At 41.0% G+C, this 19,414-nt stretch overlaps 1 protein-coding gene across 1 annotated transcript in view; it reads right to left on the reverse strand.

Annotated features, from left to right (window-relative positions):
- The window catches only part of LOC101649888 (TLC domain-containing protein 4), a 107,463-nt gene that overhangs the window by 26,963 nt on the left and 61,086 nt on the right, over positions 1 to 19,414 (reverse strand). The window contains exons 4-7 of the mRNA XM_004699569.2: positions 18,400 to 18,559; positions 13,180 to 13,269; positions 10,848 to 10,906; positions 8,245 to 8,339 (exon numbers count right to left, since the gene is read on the reverse strand). Coding sequence (XP_004699626.1) covers positions 8,245 to 8,339; positions 10,848 to 10,906; positions 13,180 to 13,269; positions 18,400 to 18,548 — 393 coding nt within the window. The 5' untranslated portion in view covers positions 18,549 to 18,559. The remainder of the gene's footprint in view (positions 1 to 8,244; positions 8,340 to 10,847; positions 10,907 to 13,179; positions 13,270 to 18,399; positions 18,560 to 19,414) is intronic.

Here is a 19,414-nt window from a genome sequence, read left to right on the forward strand (position 1 = left end):
TGTGCTTTACACAATTGATGTGTGTATGGATTGGGATAACAGTTGTATGAGCCCCTAATAAAATGTTTAAAAAAAAAAAAAGAAAATAACATGGTATTAGAACATTGCATTTCAAAGGTAGGTCATGAACCTCCGGATACTCCTTTAATCACTGAGAGTGTTTGTGGTAGTTACCTAATCTGGTGTCAATTTGAGGATTAAGAGTGTAGGGGTGGAGTCTAGCCTGTTAATCAGGATATAGCCAATGAGGCGTCTGGGTGGGCATGGCCTTCTCCTGAGGACTCTGGGAACTCCTATATTTCCTCCTTGGAGGTGGGAAATAATGCCACCGGATCCACAAGATTTCCCGCCCACTAGCCTGTACTCTTCCTGCATTCAGCATCATTTCATGTGTTTTGTGAGTCTGAAGAGGACTTTATAGATTGGTATCGGACATATGGGCTAATATTGGACTTATGGACCTAATCTGGACTGGGCTCAATATTCAATTGCCCTTGTATATAAAACGCTCTTTCTGATACACATGAGGGTCTAAGAATTTGTTTTTCTAGTCAACCCAGACTAACACAAACGGAAGTCTCCCTACTCTCTTTACCATCCTCAATTGGTCCTAGTTCCAAGATCTAAAATAACCAGAGTATGTCTACTCCTTTTTAAGTTGACTAGTAGTTTCTCTTAGTCCCTGGAGAAGGACATCATGGTTGGCAAAGTGGAGGGGCAGCGAAAAAGAGGAAGGCCCTCAACGAGATGGACTGACACAGTGGCTGCAACAGTGGGCTCACACAGGAGAGCACTCGGGAGGCCGGCGGGTGTGTGCGGGTTTTGGTCTAGTGTACGTACTGCTGCTGTGAAGCAGCACTGACTCGCAGGCACCTAACACCAAGAACACCGACAGTGATTTCACATTTCAACACCACTGTATTCCCAACTCCTAGTCTTTGAGGCTGATCTTCCAGGCCCTTTGATCACCTGTGGTAGGACAACAGCGGCCTACTCTAATCACCTCTCTACAGCTGTCAGGAAGGCCTCCTCCGACTACTGGCAGGCTCAGGAACCTCAGAAGATGGTGATCTTGAGCATGGGGTGAGCAGACAAACTGCAAGTTTGCTTGAATTGGATTTGCGCTTCCCAATAGAATCTAAACTTGACACTGTATTCTTGGTTTAGCAGATGTGGCAAGGGATTGGCTCAATTAAAGTTGAGCTCATCTACCACCTTCAGGTCAGTCCTCACTTCTTACACTCCTATTACACTTAAAAGTAACACCTAATGTTTGCCACTAGCAAATTCTACCTATGTGTTCCAGTCTATTATTCAAGCCTGACGCTTTTGTGCAAAAGGCAATGCCTCGCCCAGAATAAGGATTATTCATCCCTTTTCCTAACTTTGTTAACATTTCTTTTTTAAAAACTTTTAATTAAGAATAAAATATTAACTAGGATGGCCAAAACAGTTTTCTGACATCATCATACACCAAGTCCAATCTATCAACAAGAGAGGGAGTGAGAGAATTTGAGAGCAGCAAAGGGGACTGCTAAGGCAATTCCTAGGCAAAAAGCGGAGAGGACGCTGTGTGCCCACAGACAAGGAGGAAGCAGTGACCAAAGAACAAGGAGTGTGGAGCGAGTGTGGACTGCCCCTGACCCAAAAGTGAGGAAGGCCTTACCTAGTTGATAAACTATAGAGGACCATAATATCAGATATCACTATTAAATATATGATAATACATTCCAAAAGAAAATGGAAATACATGTAATATACATACACATATGCATATATATATATACATACATACTAATTTAATGAGTTACACATATATGAGGGTACTTCAAATAGTACATGGAAAAAGTCTATTCTCTTATCATTCCATTTTTGGGGAAAGCTTTTTGAAGCCTTCTTTTCTCCAATTGGAGTAGCCTGAAAGGAAAACGGTAGTTCACTAGATGATGAGGCTTTCTGCTCTCATAAAGATTTATAGTTTCAGAAACCCACAAGGGCAGTTCTAGTCTGTCCAATCGCGTCTCTGAGTCGAAATCGACTAGGTGTCCCTGAGTTTGGTTTTTGTTTTTATAATAATTGTGCAAATAGCAACATTTCAAAGGATAATCCAATTTTGGATAATCGTTCTGTGGACTAGGTGAGTGTGCAAAACAGCAACTTGATATAGCTTACTAAAGCAAGATTTAATATTAAGACCTGTGTGATCAATATTTCCCACTAAATTAACATATAATAAAACATATTTGGGGGAGGATGCAAGACGGCATCCACGGCGCTCCTGCTGTTAGACCAAAAAATTAAGAACCAAGCAGGCTAATACTGGGAGACTGGGTGCTAAAAATGGGTTCAGTGTACTAGGGTCTGGGTTAGTTCCCCCCCACCCCCCGCCACTGGTGATTTTTACTCATGAAGCGATTCAAGAATGCTCTAAGTTCACCATGTCTGCCTGAGGGTTCTGCTAGCCCCTTGCCAGGTCCAATCAGTTTATCAAAATAAACTGACCGCCTCCCTGGAAGTGTGTGCTACAGAGGACAACATTAAAACTACAGATTGGGGAGAAGGGCTGGCCTGCCACACCCACACAGAAGCAAACCAAGAAGGAAAAAGAGAGTGTGAGGGTCTAGACCCAGTATGGACACACCGAGCCCTGAGGATGATGTCTCTACACAGAGCTCCTAAGGCACAGAGCAGACTGGAGGACTGACAACAGCTCAAGACCCGATGTCCCCTGGCTGGAGCACATAGCAACAGAGGACCATACAGGGGACACGTTGCGGGGAGGTTGTCTGGTCTGAACTCCCCACAGCTGAGCAAGCGAACAAGGGAACATAACAGATCAGCAACAGGAGCAAAGCAAAGCCACAAAGCCCCCGAGGAGCCCCAAATATAGACTTCAGGCTAGGAGCGGCAGTGCCCAAAATTCCCTAGGACCAGTGTGGAGAGTCATAAAGGTCAGCAGACAGACTTGGAATTATGTATACTTTTTTGGTTCTTTTGCTAGTTATTGTTTTTTTAATCTCTCTTGTTTCCTTTTTTTTTTTTGTCTCCATCACTATTGGTATGGGAAGCAGGTTCAAGGAGAAAGCAATGGGACCGGTAGTTCCAGAGGGACTTGGGGGGAGGGGGAGGCAGCAGAAGGGAGTGGTGAGCAAACAACGCCATAGACAGGAACCACTCGGGAATTCAAATCAACAACGAGGAGAACATAGAGACAGCAACATGACTGAGAGGAATTACTAAGAGGCAGAAGAAGGGTGAGCTGATGGTGGGGCAGGAGGAAGGTAAAAGGAGACAGAGGAAAGAGCTAGGAAGCGAAGCTATGGATATAGGTATAAACATAGGTGTGCACACAGGTGTATACATATGTAAATACATTAATTCATAACAATAGAGGTATTGGCCTGTGTACATAAATTTATATGTGGGCTTCTGCTCAAGCCCTGCCTCAATGAAAGAACACTTTATTTTAATAAGCTGGCATTCTGTGACACTCACCCTCCCAGCATGATCACTGAAGACAAAATGGGTGCACGAGCAAATGTTGTGAAGAAGGCTGATGGTGCCCAGCTACCAAAAGATATAGCATCAGGGGTCTTAAAGGATTGAAGTTTAAAAAAGGTGGCCATCTAGTAGGGAAGCCACAAGCCCACATGGAAGAAGCTCACCAGCTTGTGTGATCATGAGGTGTTGACCGGATCGATATCAGAAGGCATCAGAAGACCCAACACAAACAACAACATATTGTTGAGAAAGAGGGAAGTCGGAACAGAGACCCAAAACCCATCTGTAGGCAGTAGGACATCTCCTCACAGAAGGGTTATAAGGAAAGGATGAGTCAACCAGGCTGCAGCTCAGCACCGATGAAACACAGTATTCCTCTGGTTCCTTGAGGCTTCCTCACCCACCACTGTCATGACCCCAGTCCTTTCAGTTCTGGCTAGATGGGAGCATGTACACTGGTACAGAAAAGAGCTCACGGCACACGGAATCCAGGTCGGCTAAGCTCTTCAGGAACAGAAATGGGAGTAGTGATACCAGAGGGTTAGGGGAGGATGGGGAGAGAAGGGGAGGAAGGGGGAACCGATCACAATGATCAACGCATAACCCCACACACACACACCCCGGGGGGACAAACAATGGGGAAGTGAGACAGCAATCAGTGTAAGATATGAAGATGATAATATCTTATCATTTATCAAGGGGTCACAAGGGGGTGGGGTGGGGGAAGAGGACCTGATACCAAGGGCTCAAATAGAAAGTAAAGATCTATAAAATAATGATGGCGACATATGTACAAATATGCTTGATACAATTGATGTATAGATTGTTATAAGAGCTATAAGAGCCCCCAATAAAATGATTTTTAAAAATAAAATAAAGAGATCTTGTGCAGCAAAAAAAGAAAATATGTTTAATACTGACAGAAAAATATTTTTTTAAACTTGAAGCACCTATTAATCTTTTTCCTACTTAAAAAGGGAGATCTTCAACTCTTTTCTTTACAATAGTGAGCAATCAACTTGAAGAATTTTAAATTGGGGAATGAATTGCTTCATTAGTATTAACCTAACTTTACAAATCTAATTAAAAGCAAATTATATAGTTAGCTAATCGCAACTAAATGAGAGACTAGCCAGGGTAAAAATATTAAAAAGCCAAAAGCCAAACTCACTGCCATCGAGTCAATGCCAGCTCACAGGAGCCTATGGGACAGGGCAGACTTGCCCCAGCGAGTTTCTGAGACTGTAACTCTTCCAGGGAGTAGAAAGCATCTCCCAGGGAGATGCTGGTGGTTTTAAACTGCTGACCTTGAGGTTACTAGCCCAACTCATAGCCACTATGCCACCAGGGCTCCTAAAAAAATGAAGTGCCCGTGATATGTATTCATATGTGTGTGTATACACACACACACACACACACACACTGTCCTTGTTAGGTGCCACGGGGTCGCTGTGATTGTAGCCTCCCTATGTACAACAGAGCGGGCTGTTGCCTGTCTTGCATCACCCGCTTGTTTGAGCCCCTTGTTGCCGCCCCTGCATCAATCCGTCTCCGTGGTGCCCGTCCTCTTTTTCACGGCCCCTCCATACAACATTTAGGGAAGTAAGAGCAGAAAATAAATTAAAGTCCTTTTTTAACACAACAGCAAAATGTTAGTGAGCCATAGCATGAGTTCATGGCAATGTGGTGGAGAAATGTTTCCTCAGGCTACACCCAAGACTGCTTTTATAATGCGTGCCTGCCGACTGAACATTTATCGTAGCTGACACACAAGCCTTTCATTTTCAATATCGCTTCACGCACACTTGACTGAGATCAAGTGTGACAATGCTCAGACTGTAATTCTCACTTCCGAGGCTCACACTGCCCCTAGCACACAAGCACACCTAAATAAATGCCCCAAGGCCCAGCTGAAGACACATGTTCGACGTTCAAGTCATTGCATGATCGGAGCGCAGGGGATGTGGTGGCACGGGAGAGACAGGGGACCTGCATCCCCGGGGGTCTGCCCTAGAGCTAATGAAGGCTATTGCTGCTCACTTCATGCTATGGTTTGGGGAGAGGAGACGATTCAGAATCGGAAATACAGATGCAGCCCCAGAGAAGCCAAAGGACGGTGATGTAGCCTTCAACACAGAACACGGAAGCATAAATGTACTTATTTCCCTTCAAGGAAAAGGTGAGCTTATTGGGTTTTCATGATATTTAGTATCCTGTCCAAGAAGAGGTGAAACCTAAACATTCGAAAAAAGTGTTATGAGTGTAACCTCTCTCTGTAGATAATGATAAGAAATCAAAAGGCATATTCAATAGTGAAGCGAGCACGGGGTCACGTGGAAGACTGAGGTGCACCTGACGGAAGCCACGGGTCTTCAATCACCTCATCCGCACGTACTGGCTGGAAGTAAATAGGAAGACTGAAGAAAGTTGGGGGCAGATGAATTAGGGTGTCGGTGAAGAATATTGAATATATATATATATCATGGACTGCCAGAAAAACAAACCAACCTGGCTTGGCAGTAGAGCCCGTCAGAATGCTCCATGGAATGGAAGTGGCGAGGCTGTGCCTCACTTTGGCCATGCTGTCTGTCAGCAGGGACCAGTCTCAGGAGAAGAACAGGTGGTTGTTGGAAGGTGCCACCACGGCAGTTCCAGCTCTGTGGGCCCATGCACAATAGACTAAATCACCAGTTAACCCTGCTGTCCCTACTGCCCCGTCTGGCACGTAACCACGCATGATGCCCTCCTTCGAGACTGAAGAAAGACATATTAACACCCTGAAAAATGCAGACAACACAACCTAGCTGAAAGTGAAGAGGACTTGAAGCACTTACCTGATGAGGATCAAAAACTACAGCCTGTCGTGGGGATTAATCTCCAACATAAAGTGCTTGATCAAGTGAAGCGTGAACCAAAGAGAAAGGCCCCCCACAGGGGCTCAACGCAACAAAGGCTCAAACACAGCCTGACCGTGAAGATAATCAGGAACGCGGCATCGCGGCATTCTGTTGCACACCGGGTCACTCTAAGTCCGGACAAACATAAGGGCACCAACAACAGCATTCATAGAAAGGTCCCAGGGTAGCATAAGTGCTTTGCACTTGACTGCCAACCTGAAAGTTGGCAGTTCAAACCCACCCAGACATGCCATCGAAGAAAGGCCTGGCCAACTGTCTCTGTGAAGATTACAGACAAGAAAAGTCTAGGAAGCTGCTCTATTCTATTAACACATGGCATGGTGATGGGTTGGAGCCAATTTCATGGCAACAGATTTGGTTTAATTTGTACAGACAGAAGAGGATTCCTTAAGCTATAAATTACTCCACCAGAGACCCATAAACCACCAGTAACTATGTTAGAGGTACAAAAGAAGAAAAAAAGTCATCAACATATTATATAAGCTATAATACTGTACATCAAAGGAATTTCCACTTTATACTATTTCTTTAAAAGGACAGGGTAGAACTGTGAGTTTTCGAAACTATAACTCTTTATCGGAGTAGAAAGCTCTACCTTCTCCTGAGGAACTGCTGGTGGTTTTGAACTGTTGACCTTGGGTTAGCAACCCAATGCATAACCACACCACCACCAGGGCTCCTGTACTCATGTTTAGAGAACATATAAATTGTACCTGTACATACGCTCTTCACAGAGGGAACCTGCATTTTGCCAACAGTTTGCCTTCCTTTTTATGAAAAATACTAAAGAAGCAAGGTACCTATATACCAGCTATCTAAAAAGAAGTCCTTTGATGCATCTTAAAATTGCTCTATATTAATGGTTATAATATTTAAGAGTAAAATTTTGACCATCCCATAGGATCAGAACATTTTTTTAAATTTATCATTGTTAGATTTAATTTTTAACTACCTGTAATTAACAGAAGTTACATTCAAGTTTTAAAACATGGAATTTTACGTCATGTCTATTACATATAATTGATTAAATTCTAGTTTATACAGATACATGGATTCCAAATATATTTTTTCAGCTTGTTGGTTTATCTAGGTTCAAAAAGACAACCAAACATACAAAGGATCTAAAATTGCTATTTTACCAACAGGTGGGCAAAAAAGATAAGGAGTCCTGGTGGTGTCCTGAGTTTGGCTCTGAGTTACTAACTGAATGCTGAGCTTCAAACACACCAGCTGCTCTGTGGGAGAAGAAATCCCAGGGAGTGAGGTCTACTCTATCCTATAGGGTCCCTATGAATCAGAATCAACTCAATGGCACTGGATTTGTTGTGGGCATATAGAAAAATAATGTCCTATATGAAATTGAAAGTGCTTTACTGCCTAAGGTTTGTTACAGTGACCCTCTCTAAGCTCCTTTCTGTGATCCCGAGGAAGCCTCCGAGCAAGACGCCTCTCAGTGCACCAAGCTGCTGAACCAGGGAGCACGTGATTAAGCAGGGAAACATAATTTATGAGTTTTGACAGAAATCTCTACCTTCACCTGGCTGCTAAATCATAAATGCATCTTAAAAGGCAGTCTATATTTACCTAATTCTAATAGTCCAAAATTCCAAAATATTAGAGTCATCTGTATGTCTCAAAATTTAGCAAAATCCAAACAGTCAAACTAATACAGATCTACACTAAGTGATTGTTTTGGTTAATTACAAAACAAGTCTTGAGTTGGTCTTGATAAAATTAAGAATGCACGCTTAGACTTGTGTTCCCCCTTAAATCATTATACCCAAGCTCGTCTGCTTGTTAAGAGACTGCGAAGCATGGTACTCACCAGGATAAAGTAGTATGCGTACAGCACTGTACAATGATGAATGACAAATATTTTGTCACCGATCACTCTCCAATACAAAATGATAAGCAACAAATCTATAAGAAGAAAAAATTAGTACGGTATGATTAAGGAAGAAAGCCTCATTGTTACCAAATGTATTGACTTTCTTCTGACAATTCACCACTGTCAGTCCACAGCAGTTTGTTCAGACCACAGCTAGTCCAATAACCCACTTTATTGTAAATGATCTGCTTTGACAGAACTGCCTCCCCTCACTTTGGGCGTGAGGGGCACTGATGATCCCGTGGTAGGTCCTTGCCTTCTATTTGAGAGATCCAAGTAGATCATCAGTCAGTAAGCCCATGTTCATCTATCAACTGCCTGTCAGTGGAGGCATCGTTAGGAGGCGGAACAGGTTTCAGACTGAGAGGGACTAGGAAGAAAGACCTGGCAACCTGCTTCTAAAACAGCAGCAGTGCACACCCCATGCACCACATTGGGCTCCCGCTGTTGATCAGTGAATAAATGAACAGCGTGCTTCTAAGGTAAATAAAATGAAAATGGTATCAAATTCTAAAAGCTTAAATGATTGATTTCCATTATTACATTGATTCTTAGATAAGATGGTGGTAGATAAAGCAAATTCAACAAACAGAAAATGAGTGACAAATTAATTATTAGTCTAAAATGGCAAAACCACAAAGAACTGTGATGAATAAAAATACATGGCAAGAAGTCAGGGTATCCATTTTCTTTGGTCTTGAATCTAAAACCACGATTTAGGAAATAGTTTCTTTTAACACGAGCAAAAACTCTTAAAAAGTTGATGTAAGTTTTATTTTCTGTCTTTTTTTTTACCTCTTGGCTAAGCATGAAATTTAGACATGTATACAAATGTCTAACACAGCCAGACACCTGAGGGCATAGTGAGTTAAGTGTTGGGCTGCTAACCACAAGGTTGGTAGTTCAGACCCACCCTCTGCTCTGTGGGAAAAAGATGGGGCCATCTGCTTCTATAGGGAGTAGGTCTACTTGGCCCTAAGGCTCGCTCAGAGTTGGTATCCATTCAATGAGAATAGGTGTTTTGTTTTAAAGTTTTTAATAAGTTAGACCCTTCTCTTATAAAAATAAAAAGTACAATACGAAATTAGAGATTACTATTTAAAAAGAGAAAAGAAATTCTCAAATTATAAATTTTGCCATAAACACCACAAATTAAAAAACAAACAAACCAGGAAAGCACTGTGCCACTCTTCATGAGCTGTCAGAAATCCTTCTTGGTGGACATTTCCCTACAAACCCGGACCGCACACTCCGCGGTCGTTTGTTTTATGACAGTGGTTTTACAATATTTTCTGTGGGGAGATAAAATGAATTGGCCTTTCGCTCAGCTTTTTAATGTTCGAGTGTTTGGAAAAAAATTATTTCAAATTCATAGCTCTTATTTGCAAATTTTTTGGATCACCTTGTGGCATTTCTTCCATATGAGACTGTGAAGTAGCCTGGATATTACCTCTCTCTGAATGGACCCCATTCATAATTTCCCATGTGATGTATTACGAATTTCAAGTTATCCTTGGAAAGGAAAGCACATTAGGTCAAACTAGAAAATCGTTTCCAATGTATTCATGTGACACACTTGTCCTAAAAGGATTAAGTAATTCACCGACCTATTAACATCTCTACTCAAAATTTCTCTCTTCCACTTCACGAATTACTGCATTTTGTTATGATTTATTTTTGTACAATTTACTTTCCATTGGCAAAAAAGTTTGTTGCCACTATTATTTCTCATTTTTGGTTCATTTCATATTTTATTCTTTTTAAATTTTCTATCTTTAAATAAATGTATAATCTACTAAATAAAGTTTCTATATAACTACCTAAATCAGGAAATCCATTCTGTCTCTTGTTTTATTGAGGTGGTCCAAACATTTCTTTTTCCATTAAAATTACATATTCCTAAATCAACTTCTCCTTTAGCTAATTGTATAAATGCCTTTGGCCACTACAACTCCACCAAACACGAGGGAGCTGTGGAGCAGAAAAGGTCTGGATGTAACTGGTCTTGGCTGAAGCAGTTTTCTTTTGCAGATTTTAACCAAGCTATCAAAAGGGCACAAATCAAGGGCCCTTCCAAGGGAGGAACGTAGACTTCTTTGGCTTTACAGTAATTATACCTGAGAGACTCTTCAGACCCAAGTATCAAGTCATGGAGTTTATTGATTCCACTCATGGCAACTCCGTGTGCTACAGAGTAGAAAAGAGCTCCACAGCACTGTTGGAATCTTTATGGAGATAAATTGCCAGGCCTTTCTTCCACGGCACCACAGTGTGGGCTTCACCACCCCCCTTTTGGTTAGCAGCCGAGAACAGCATAGGACCATCACTAGCAAGCAATGTCTAGAGTCTGTCATGTGAGACTCCAGTCTGCAGCTGAGAAAGAGCCAACAGGAAGAATGTCTCATGTTCAACTACCAGCTCTTCTTCTCTGTGTATGGACTCTAAAGGCTATATCCTCCAGTAAATAAACTAAAAGCATACAGCACATCATCTTTGTACACATCATAAGCATTTTAAAAAGAAAAACACAAATCACATACCAGAAATGAGGTAGCCTGAAGCAACAGAAATATTCACATTCACAAGTGATGAATCACCCCTGCAAATATTTTTAAAAACCATAATTAGTTTCCTTTTCTTTTTCTTCAGCACACCGGTTATAAATGATGCCTACCTTTGCTTTTTGCTATTGAGATTTAAATATGAAAACATTTTCTGTAGTTTCACCAATAGTAAAGTTGCCAATTTCAAATATAAAGCACACAATAACAGTTATACAGAGTATCAGTACTGGCAGCAGAGGCTGCTCCCAGTCTCAGGTCTGCCCATGCCACACAGAGGAAATCTTGGAGTCTTCCTGTCCAATCACAGCGGTCATCTTCTATAGTTCCTATCTTCCCTGAAGTTTACTCTGGACGATACCCCGTCTCCCAAGTGCCCGTGATAATCAATCATCAACTCTCAAAGCTCAGACTAGACCGAAGAACGTAATCCTCTGAGAGCCTAAAAGTGAGTAAATAGTAAGGTCTCCTGAGAATGACTAAGAGCCCCTAACACATTTTGTACTAAGACCAAAATTTCAGAACTAATCCTAGAATCTCCACATTCAAGTTGGATGTGGGGCGGGGGAGTAAACTAAAGGTGATCTGGTTTTTTGGTTTTGTTTTTCACGCTTTCTAGAATTTGGGAGGCATTAACCATTCTACCAGTGGAATTTATGATGGCTTTGGAAGACATCGAATAGCCCACTCCCACCTATACTCCCACATATTTAGTCACCTGAGGAGTGTCTCATTAGAAATCTTGGATCCCAATCTAAGGCTGGCAATGCACAAAACATAAAATACTGTATTAACTATGCTAATACTTCTAACTACACAAATAACCAGTCTCTCCTAGACAGTAGCTACATGTTTTTACTAAGGTAAAATAACCAAAAGATACTTTTACACTCGTGTTCTCAAATTGCTGGTTTACAAGCAGATCCAAATGGAATTGCAGATGCTGATCTTAACACTTTATTCTAAACCAGAAACACAAATACTTCGAGAAATCATCTGATCCAGCCTCTGATTTTGCAGCAATATGGTATGAACATCACCATCATATTAAAAATTAGAGACTCACCTATTATCATTCAAGAAAAAGGTGTGGGGGGTTAACATAACAATGGCCTCCACTTTTCTCCAGAGCTCTTTGCTTCAGGACAGAATTATCAGTTCTTTATCTAATTTATAATGTGAGCTACTGGTAAAATATTTAAATCTCAGTAGAAACGAAAAGTAGATGTCATACAGCAAAATAAAATCATCAAAAATTACACCTGCAAATGGAAATATTTAGCACAATTCAAGTTCTTTACAAATCTGGATCTGAAAAACGACACACAAAAAATTGACCTGGGATAAATAATGGCATGAAAATCCAAATGTAAACAAACAAAAAAAATCCAAATATATTTTTAAATACTAATCTTTGTTGTAATATCTACTTCCTGAAGGGATTAGTCCTTTTGAAAATTATCTAAGTAAAATAAAACTGCGAGGGTGGGGGAGAGCTTTATTTAGTTGGAAAATACAGAAACTTGGGCAAATTCACTAAATTTGATTCACTTTGAGAAATAGTTTCAAATTCAATGCTGGTGCAATTCGGATGGGATTATAAAAACCGCTTCCTTGCTTCCAAATATAGTGGTTAAAATGTCTGGTCAAATTGTCCCCAAGCCCATGTGTACCATAAGCCAGTGTGGTGCTTTCTCAAACTACATTCATCTCTCAAGTTGAACTGAACTCAGCCTTTCATACAGCACTAGGAAATACAGTTTGAAAGACGTCTACCATTAAAATGTCATTCAAAAGTTTTCAAAGGAATCCTCTTACAAATCACCCTCGCATTGGCAGACACGGCTGTTATCTGTGCCTCAAAGCTTCTCTGTGGAAACTGAACTCTTCTCCCAAAGCTATCAGTGATTCTCATGATCCACCTCTTTGATATCTATTGATGGCTACAGTTATGAATTTGAAAACTAAGTCTTCAGCAGCTGCTGCTCTTGACTAGCTTACCTCAACAAGACCTTATCTTTAAATAGCAGTAACCTGCTTTCATTCACTCAGTAGGAATGTGTTTAGCGTCACCATAGGCCCCCTGTTTGTCATAAAAATGGCAAGACTAGTCAAAGTGGCCCTCTTCATTTGTATTCAAACCCAAAATTAATCACTTGAAGACCTCTTGATGAAGTAAATCTCAAACAAATAAATTTTCCTAAAGCAAACCCTATCACTATAGTTTACATGTTTAAGAAATGTTCTTATTGATTGACAGTTAATATAAATATAGGAATCAGATTGACTATCTTAGGGATACACAACTTACCATAAGGGATCATTTCGAGAAGGTTCATCAAAAAGCAATATATACAGGCCAAAGATTCCGACCACTAAAGAATGGCATGTAGACACCACCCTGGAATGAAACCAAATAGATGCGAAGACTTTAGATTCCTTCCAACCGACAAAGCATTTAACATTCTCCAAGAACCCAACTCTCTGCCATCGAGTGGATGCCGGCTCACGGCACCCCCAAGACAGACGGAACTGCCCCTGCGTTTCTGAAACTGTGATTCCTTAAGGGAAGGGAAGCCTTGTCTTTGAACTGGTGGCCCTTATGCACCACCATATTCTGGAGGCATTTAAATATAGTAGCGGAACACATCTGTTATTATAAGAGACAACTGTCATTCAACATTCTAAGGCCCACACTTTACGACAGAAGCACACCTGATAATGCGGGAGGTGGGTTTTTACAGACAGGTAGTAAATGGTAAGCTCACAACCCAGTGCCTTGTCCCCGATCCTCTTCCCGCCTCATCCCTGGAGGTCAGGTCCCCAGCACTTTAGGACATCGGCTGGCAGTGCTTCCGGATCCACTGGCCTTAACCACCTTCCTTCCTTAAACCAGAACTCAGACGGATCGTGCGATGATGTGGTAACTTGGAGCTGTCAGTTTTAAATGAACATCCACCTGCATTATCGCACTTGATTTTTGTAACAAGGCTGTGGGAAAGCTAGGACAGCTATTCTTAGTCCCTTTGAAAGTATTACGAAAGCACTTATAACTAGAGAAATTGCACAGAAAATCGGCTTTTTTAAAAACCACTCAAGTGAAAGAGAAATGTTCACAAGATGAAGGCCCAGCTTTCTTTGCTAGAAGGAATATGTTTAGATGAGAAACATCTGTTTCTACGAATGAAAAGAAAAGAAAAACCTCACTGTCACGGAGTCTGTTCCCTCACAGTGACCCTGTGGGGCAGGGTAGAACTGTGGGCTGGGCACAATTCCTCCTTCTCCCAAAGAGCGGCTGGTGGTTTCAAAGTGCTGACCTGGTGGTTGCGCAACTCAGCTCATAACCACTATGCCACCAGGGCTCCTCGGGTTCTGGGCATATAGTCTGCTCATTGGTGACTTGATGCCTGAAAGGATCCCCACACTCGGCCATGGTCAAGAGCAATGTGCAGGTTATCCGTGTGCATGCACCGACACGATGGAGTGTTTGTATCCAATTATTTAGGGTTTCTGGCATCTTGATTGAGCTTACAAGACAGGGAGTTTCTTTTTTCTCTTCATTAGACTGAAAGAGGAATGGAACAGAAAAGATCTCCCTCTTTACATTATGACCCTAAATCTTCCAAAACAACGGAAGTGTATCCACCGAAATCAAGCTTGGTGTAAAAAAAATATTGTAACGTATTTGATCTACTAGATGAGATGTTCAAATGTTATTTTAAATGCTCATGAAGCTCACTCATTTAAAGGCATTGACCAAGGAGCCTTTGTAAGGTGAAGTGTGAATAATTAATTCCACATATCCAATGTACTAGGCGGGAATAATCATGCCAAGGCCACCGGTACCAGTCCGTATTCCAATTAGTATGGAAGGGTGAAATGTAAACTCCTTGAGGATTGAATGAATCACCCCAGTGTAGTCCTGGTGACTAGTCCTACAGTCAGCTTTCTGTTGCTATTAAATATTCTGTGCGAGGGAAAAACAAAACAAAACAAAAACATCCTCCGTCGGTAGCTAGTTTTAGTGTTCAATAACCTTCAGATCAAAATGTCACCGTTCAGAAGAAATCTAACTCTACTTCTGATGTTCAAGAGGCCTCAGATGCTCCTTTCTGTTGAGATGTTCCGTAGTAAATACGATGGATTGCCACCCTCAATTGATGGAACTGGCATATAGTTCATTAAAACCAACCCTGACCCATTGGTGTGCATCCCCTCCTGCTCCTCGTATCCCTAGTTCACTGCAGAACTGCCTAGTAGGGGCTCCCAGGCTATGAATCCTTATGGAACTAGATTCCCATGTCTTTTCCCCTCGGGGTAGCTGGTGAGTTTGAACTACCGAGCTTTGTGCAAGCTAAGGGCGTAACCACTATGCTGTCCAGGGCTCCATATAATTCATTAAAGGGCAGTGAACTGTATAGTGGGCCAAACAGCTCCCGTTATAAGAACAGAAGCAGATACCCTGAGCTTATTAGTATTCTGTATTGAAAGTCTATACTTCTGGGAACCCAAGAGGAAAGCGAATTTTGGGAATAATGAGGGCAACAAATGTATAGATGTGCTTTACACAATTGATCTATGTATTGTGATGAATTGTATGAGCCTCAATAAATTGACTTAAAAAATAAATAAATGCTGAAGGGGGGGGGGAGTCTATACTTTGGCACTTCTCTGTTTATTAAGATCTTCCTACATGTGATTAGATGCAAATTCTTTAGTTTCTAAAAAGAAACACCAAAATGCTGCCTGTTGTGGTTGAATTGTGTCCCAAGCCCCACAAATATGTGTTTTAAAGCATAACCACTCTTATCCCTGTGGTTATAATCCCATCTGGGAATAGGCTGTCATTGTTATGTTAATGAGGCAGGATGAATGCGGGGCGTATTTTGCATATAAAGGAGACCGAACAAGTGAGAGGAGTTGCGATGAGGAAGAGGGACGCTCATACGCGAAACGGACCTGCCCCAGACCTGGCTCCGAACCTTCCCAGAGCCCCAATGCTGAGCACAGAAACCTAGTCTCCTGAACCAGGAGGAAATACATTTCTCTTGGTTAAACTCACTCACTTGTGGTCTTTCTGTGAAAGCAGCCCTGGGTAACTAAGATACTGCCTGAGATAAAATATGTCAATTCTTTAGAAAGAAGATGAAAAATAAATGTTTGTGCTTACAAAAATGGAAGTGGACCAAACCGCTCCAGTTATAAGAGCAGAAGCAGGTACCCCGATTGACCTAGTCTTCTGTATTTAAAAACGTCTATACACTGGCACTTCTGTTTAGCATGATCTTCCTACGTGTAAGATTCTCTAGGTTCACTGGCTCTCTAGGAAATAATTAGGGACTATTTTTAGAGGAGCTATTTAAATTAATGATCTAATCTTCCATGAATAATCTGAGTATGAATTACCAAATGAAACAATACCACTCAAAAGAGTTCAATTTTAGAGCAGTATATTTAAAAATTAGGTGTTCAGCAACACAATGGGACTTTGTAAGCTATTTGACAGCAGCTAGATTAAAAATAGTCTTGTTTGTAAAAATATAAACTTATATTTTTATAGAGAGCCTACAAGTATATATGTTCTCAGAAAAAGCGTCCACTGAGCTCAGCAATTTCTCATTGATCATCAAACTGGGAGCCCTCCAGTGTGCGTTTTCCGGAGAGGTGTTTCATCCTATCCATTTGCTGTTAGATGCCTGAGAACACCCATTTTTCAGAGACCTTGTGTTAATAGAAGGAATGTTGTGTGTTGAAGTCATCCATCCATTTTAAGACTTAAAGGCTGCATTTCAAGACACAAATGGACACTTTATTCAAAATGTAGCCAGTGCTCTTTGTTGCACTGTCCACCTCACAGGAGTTGGAAGCACCGATGAGAAAGACAGAGGCAGAAAGAACATGCCGTTTGCATAGCTTAATGAATTTTACAAAACCCCAGACGCCCTTCTCATGCAGGAACTGGATAGCGTGGCGTGGCAGTGATAAGACTAATGGATAGCATCTTAAAATTCCCTCCTTTTGTTTCGCTTTTAGCTTTGCTTCTTCTATCCTTCTACACTTTCCCTCTGTCTTTGATTTGCAGCAACCCAAGATTCAAAAACCCTACGCTAACCACAGTGAAAAAGAAAAGGAGGATTCAAAATGTAGGAGCGGAATTGCACATGCCACGCTCCCACCCTGCTCTTCTCTTTCTGTCATCCTATCCACCTTCCTGTGTCAGACTCTTACAAACAAAACAATGGTTAGTACCTTAGGGGTGTACATATGAACAACATGATGTGTGCTGTTCTGAAGACAGGCATCCTACCTCTTAATTTTTAAACTCACGTGGAGAAATGACTCTTGCGCTTAGGGCAAGAAAAACTGTTGGATATATGAACCAGACAAACCAGCGTAAAGTACACACAAAAATAATGAATGTCTTATTCACGGTATGAATGATAAAAAAATTGATGTCTGGGAAGGTGGAAACAGGCTACATGTTCCTGGATAAGCAAACAAACGTTCGTGGTACATGATAAATACAGCATCACTCAATCAAAAGGAGAGAAGTCTTGATACTATGGCGTACATGAACCTTGAGAACGTGATGCCGAGTGAAGTAAGTCAGCAACAAACAAGCACACAAAAGTATTCTATGACCCCACTTAGATGAACTATCTAGCAGGCAAGTACGTGGAGCTCAAAGTTTATGCCGGTGGGAGGGAGCACGAACGGAAAATGCAATGCGTAGGAGACACGGAGTCTTTCAAGGGTGATGGAAAACTTCGGGAACAGTTCACGGTGATGTGGTGGAACGGCATAATGGACATGTTTAATATCACTCAACTGTTGAAATGGCAAAAGGTTCTGTTACCTCTACTTTCACCACAAATTTCTTTTTCATTTCCATAGCTGCTCCAATTCACAGAGGTTTGCAAACGCACAGCAACGTGTGAGCATGCAAAATTCTTTAAAGTAGGCAAAGCAGCCCTGGGAGTTAGGGTCTGTGAGTCACTGTGGGAGATTAATGAAGCAAGGGGGGGGTGTAGTCAATTTCTTTGAAAACTCCAACAGCTTTCCACATTAGATAATTTGTTCTTTTTCCACCAGGGCTCTGAATTCCAGTAAAAAGGCCACTGACAGAGAGGTGCAGATGCACTGACGATGTCCCGTGTTCTCCCGTGTGCCCAAAGCCTATTAATTCTGCCTGTAGGTCACTTACAATGCCAACAAATGCTTTCTTTTCTTATCCCTACCCAAACAGTACTTTTAAACAGGCAACTGATGGGTGTCTAGCTTTACCCACATACTTCCCAGAAAGCTAAATAATTTTATCTCAATACCTTTCAACATCAGACTATTAATTTAATGTTTTGCACAGCATCTACTTGTCTTTCCTTTTATTCCTACGGGCAAATTTTAAAACGTGACTTTAGATTTTGTTATACCCTCAAGGAAAAAGACTCTTTTGAGATATTTTAAAGAGCTACTTTACATCACAAAACTGAATTTTATTTCTTCATTCACCAGTTGTTTTTATAGGCTTTACCTTGAGTTCCATTCGATCTTCTTTGCGTAGCTGAGCCTCGTAAAAGCTGGAGAAACTTTTGCTGAAAACCAAGAACTTAGAAAGTGGAAAAGAAGCTGAAAGACCACAAAGCTGGTAAAAAGAATGCTTAGTTTAGTGATGGCATCCATCTTTCTTCACCCTGTTAAAAGAAAGGATGGACATGAATTGCCATCTCATGACAGAGTCTATATGAACATTTTCTTAGATTTTAAAGAGCATGTAGTTCTTTCAGTCCTTTTAAAAAAATTAGCACAAATGTAAGAATACAAAGAAACTATAAGGATTTTAAACCACTTTTGTTTAACTTTATCTACTATATGTCAAGTATCTTACATTTGTATGTAATAGAGGGGGGAAATCTATTAATTTTAAGATCTTAATGTTATAAATCTTCTAATACAATTTTAATTAGCATCATGTGATTCAAAATGATTCAAGCATTAGAGTTTAACATCACGAGGAAATCTACAGTGCTGGAAATAAAGACAACCCTTTATTAAACTTTAGTAGTTAAACTTAGGAGAAATCACTCGATTTCTCTATGCCTCCATTTCCTCACCTAGGAAAGGAAAGAATTGGTTAGATCATTGCTAAGGGCCAGTCAAGTTGAAGGTTGTAAGAGAAACCACATTACCTGCAAAATCAAAACAAACAATATTACCAAATAAAACCTATTTATACAGTGGGCAATCTTTAGAGCACAACTAAACTTTTAAGAAGAATAACACAGCCTTAGAAAAGAACCATATTGTAGTTACTTCTTAATTCAGATTAAATGTTTTTCAAATGTATTCTGCAGTCACACATATTCTTGGATCAAAAGCCCTGTGGACTTTTCACCTCTAAAAGATATGTTTATACGAGAGCTTCAGGCATTAGAGCTTAGCATTAAAGCGCAGTGTGCAGCTATCCATCCACAATCCATATTTTCTATCCCTGAGCTGAACTTTAGTTCACGGCAACGTTGGAGAAATTTTTCTTTAGCCATTCAGAC

The sequence above is a fragment of the Echinops telfairi genome, unplaced genomic scaffold (assembly GCF_000313985.2).
Source record: "Echinops telfairi isolate 266 unplaced genomic scaffold, ASM31398v2 ScPeMD7_443;HRSCAF=831, whole genome shotgun sequence".
NCBI classification, from domain to species: Eukaryota; Metazoa; Chordata; class Mammalia; order Afrosoricida; family Tenrecidae; genus Echinops; species Echinops telfairi.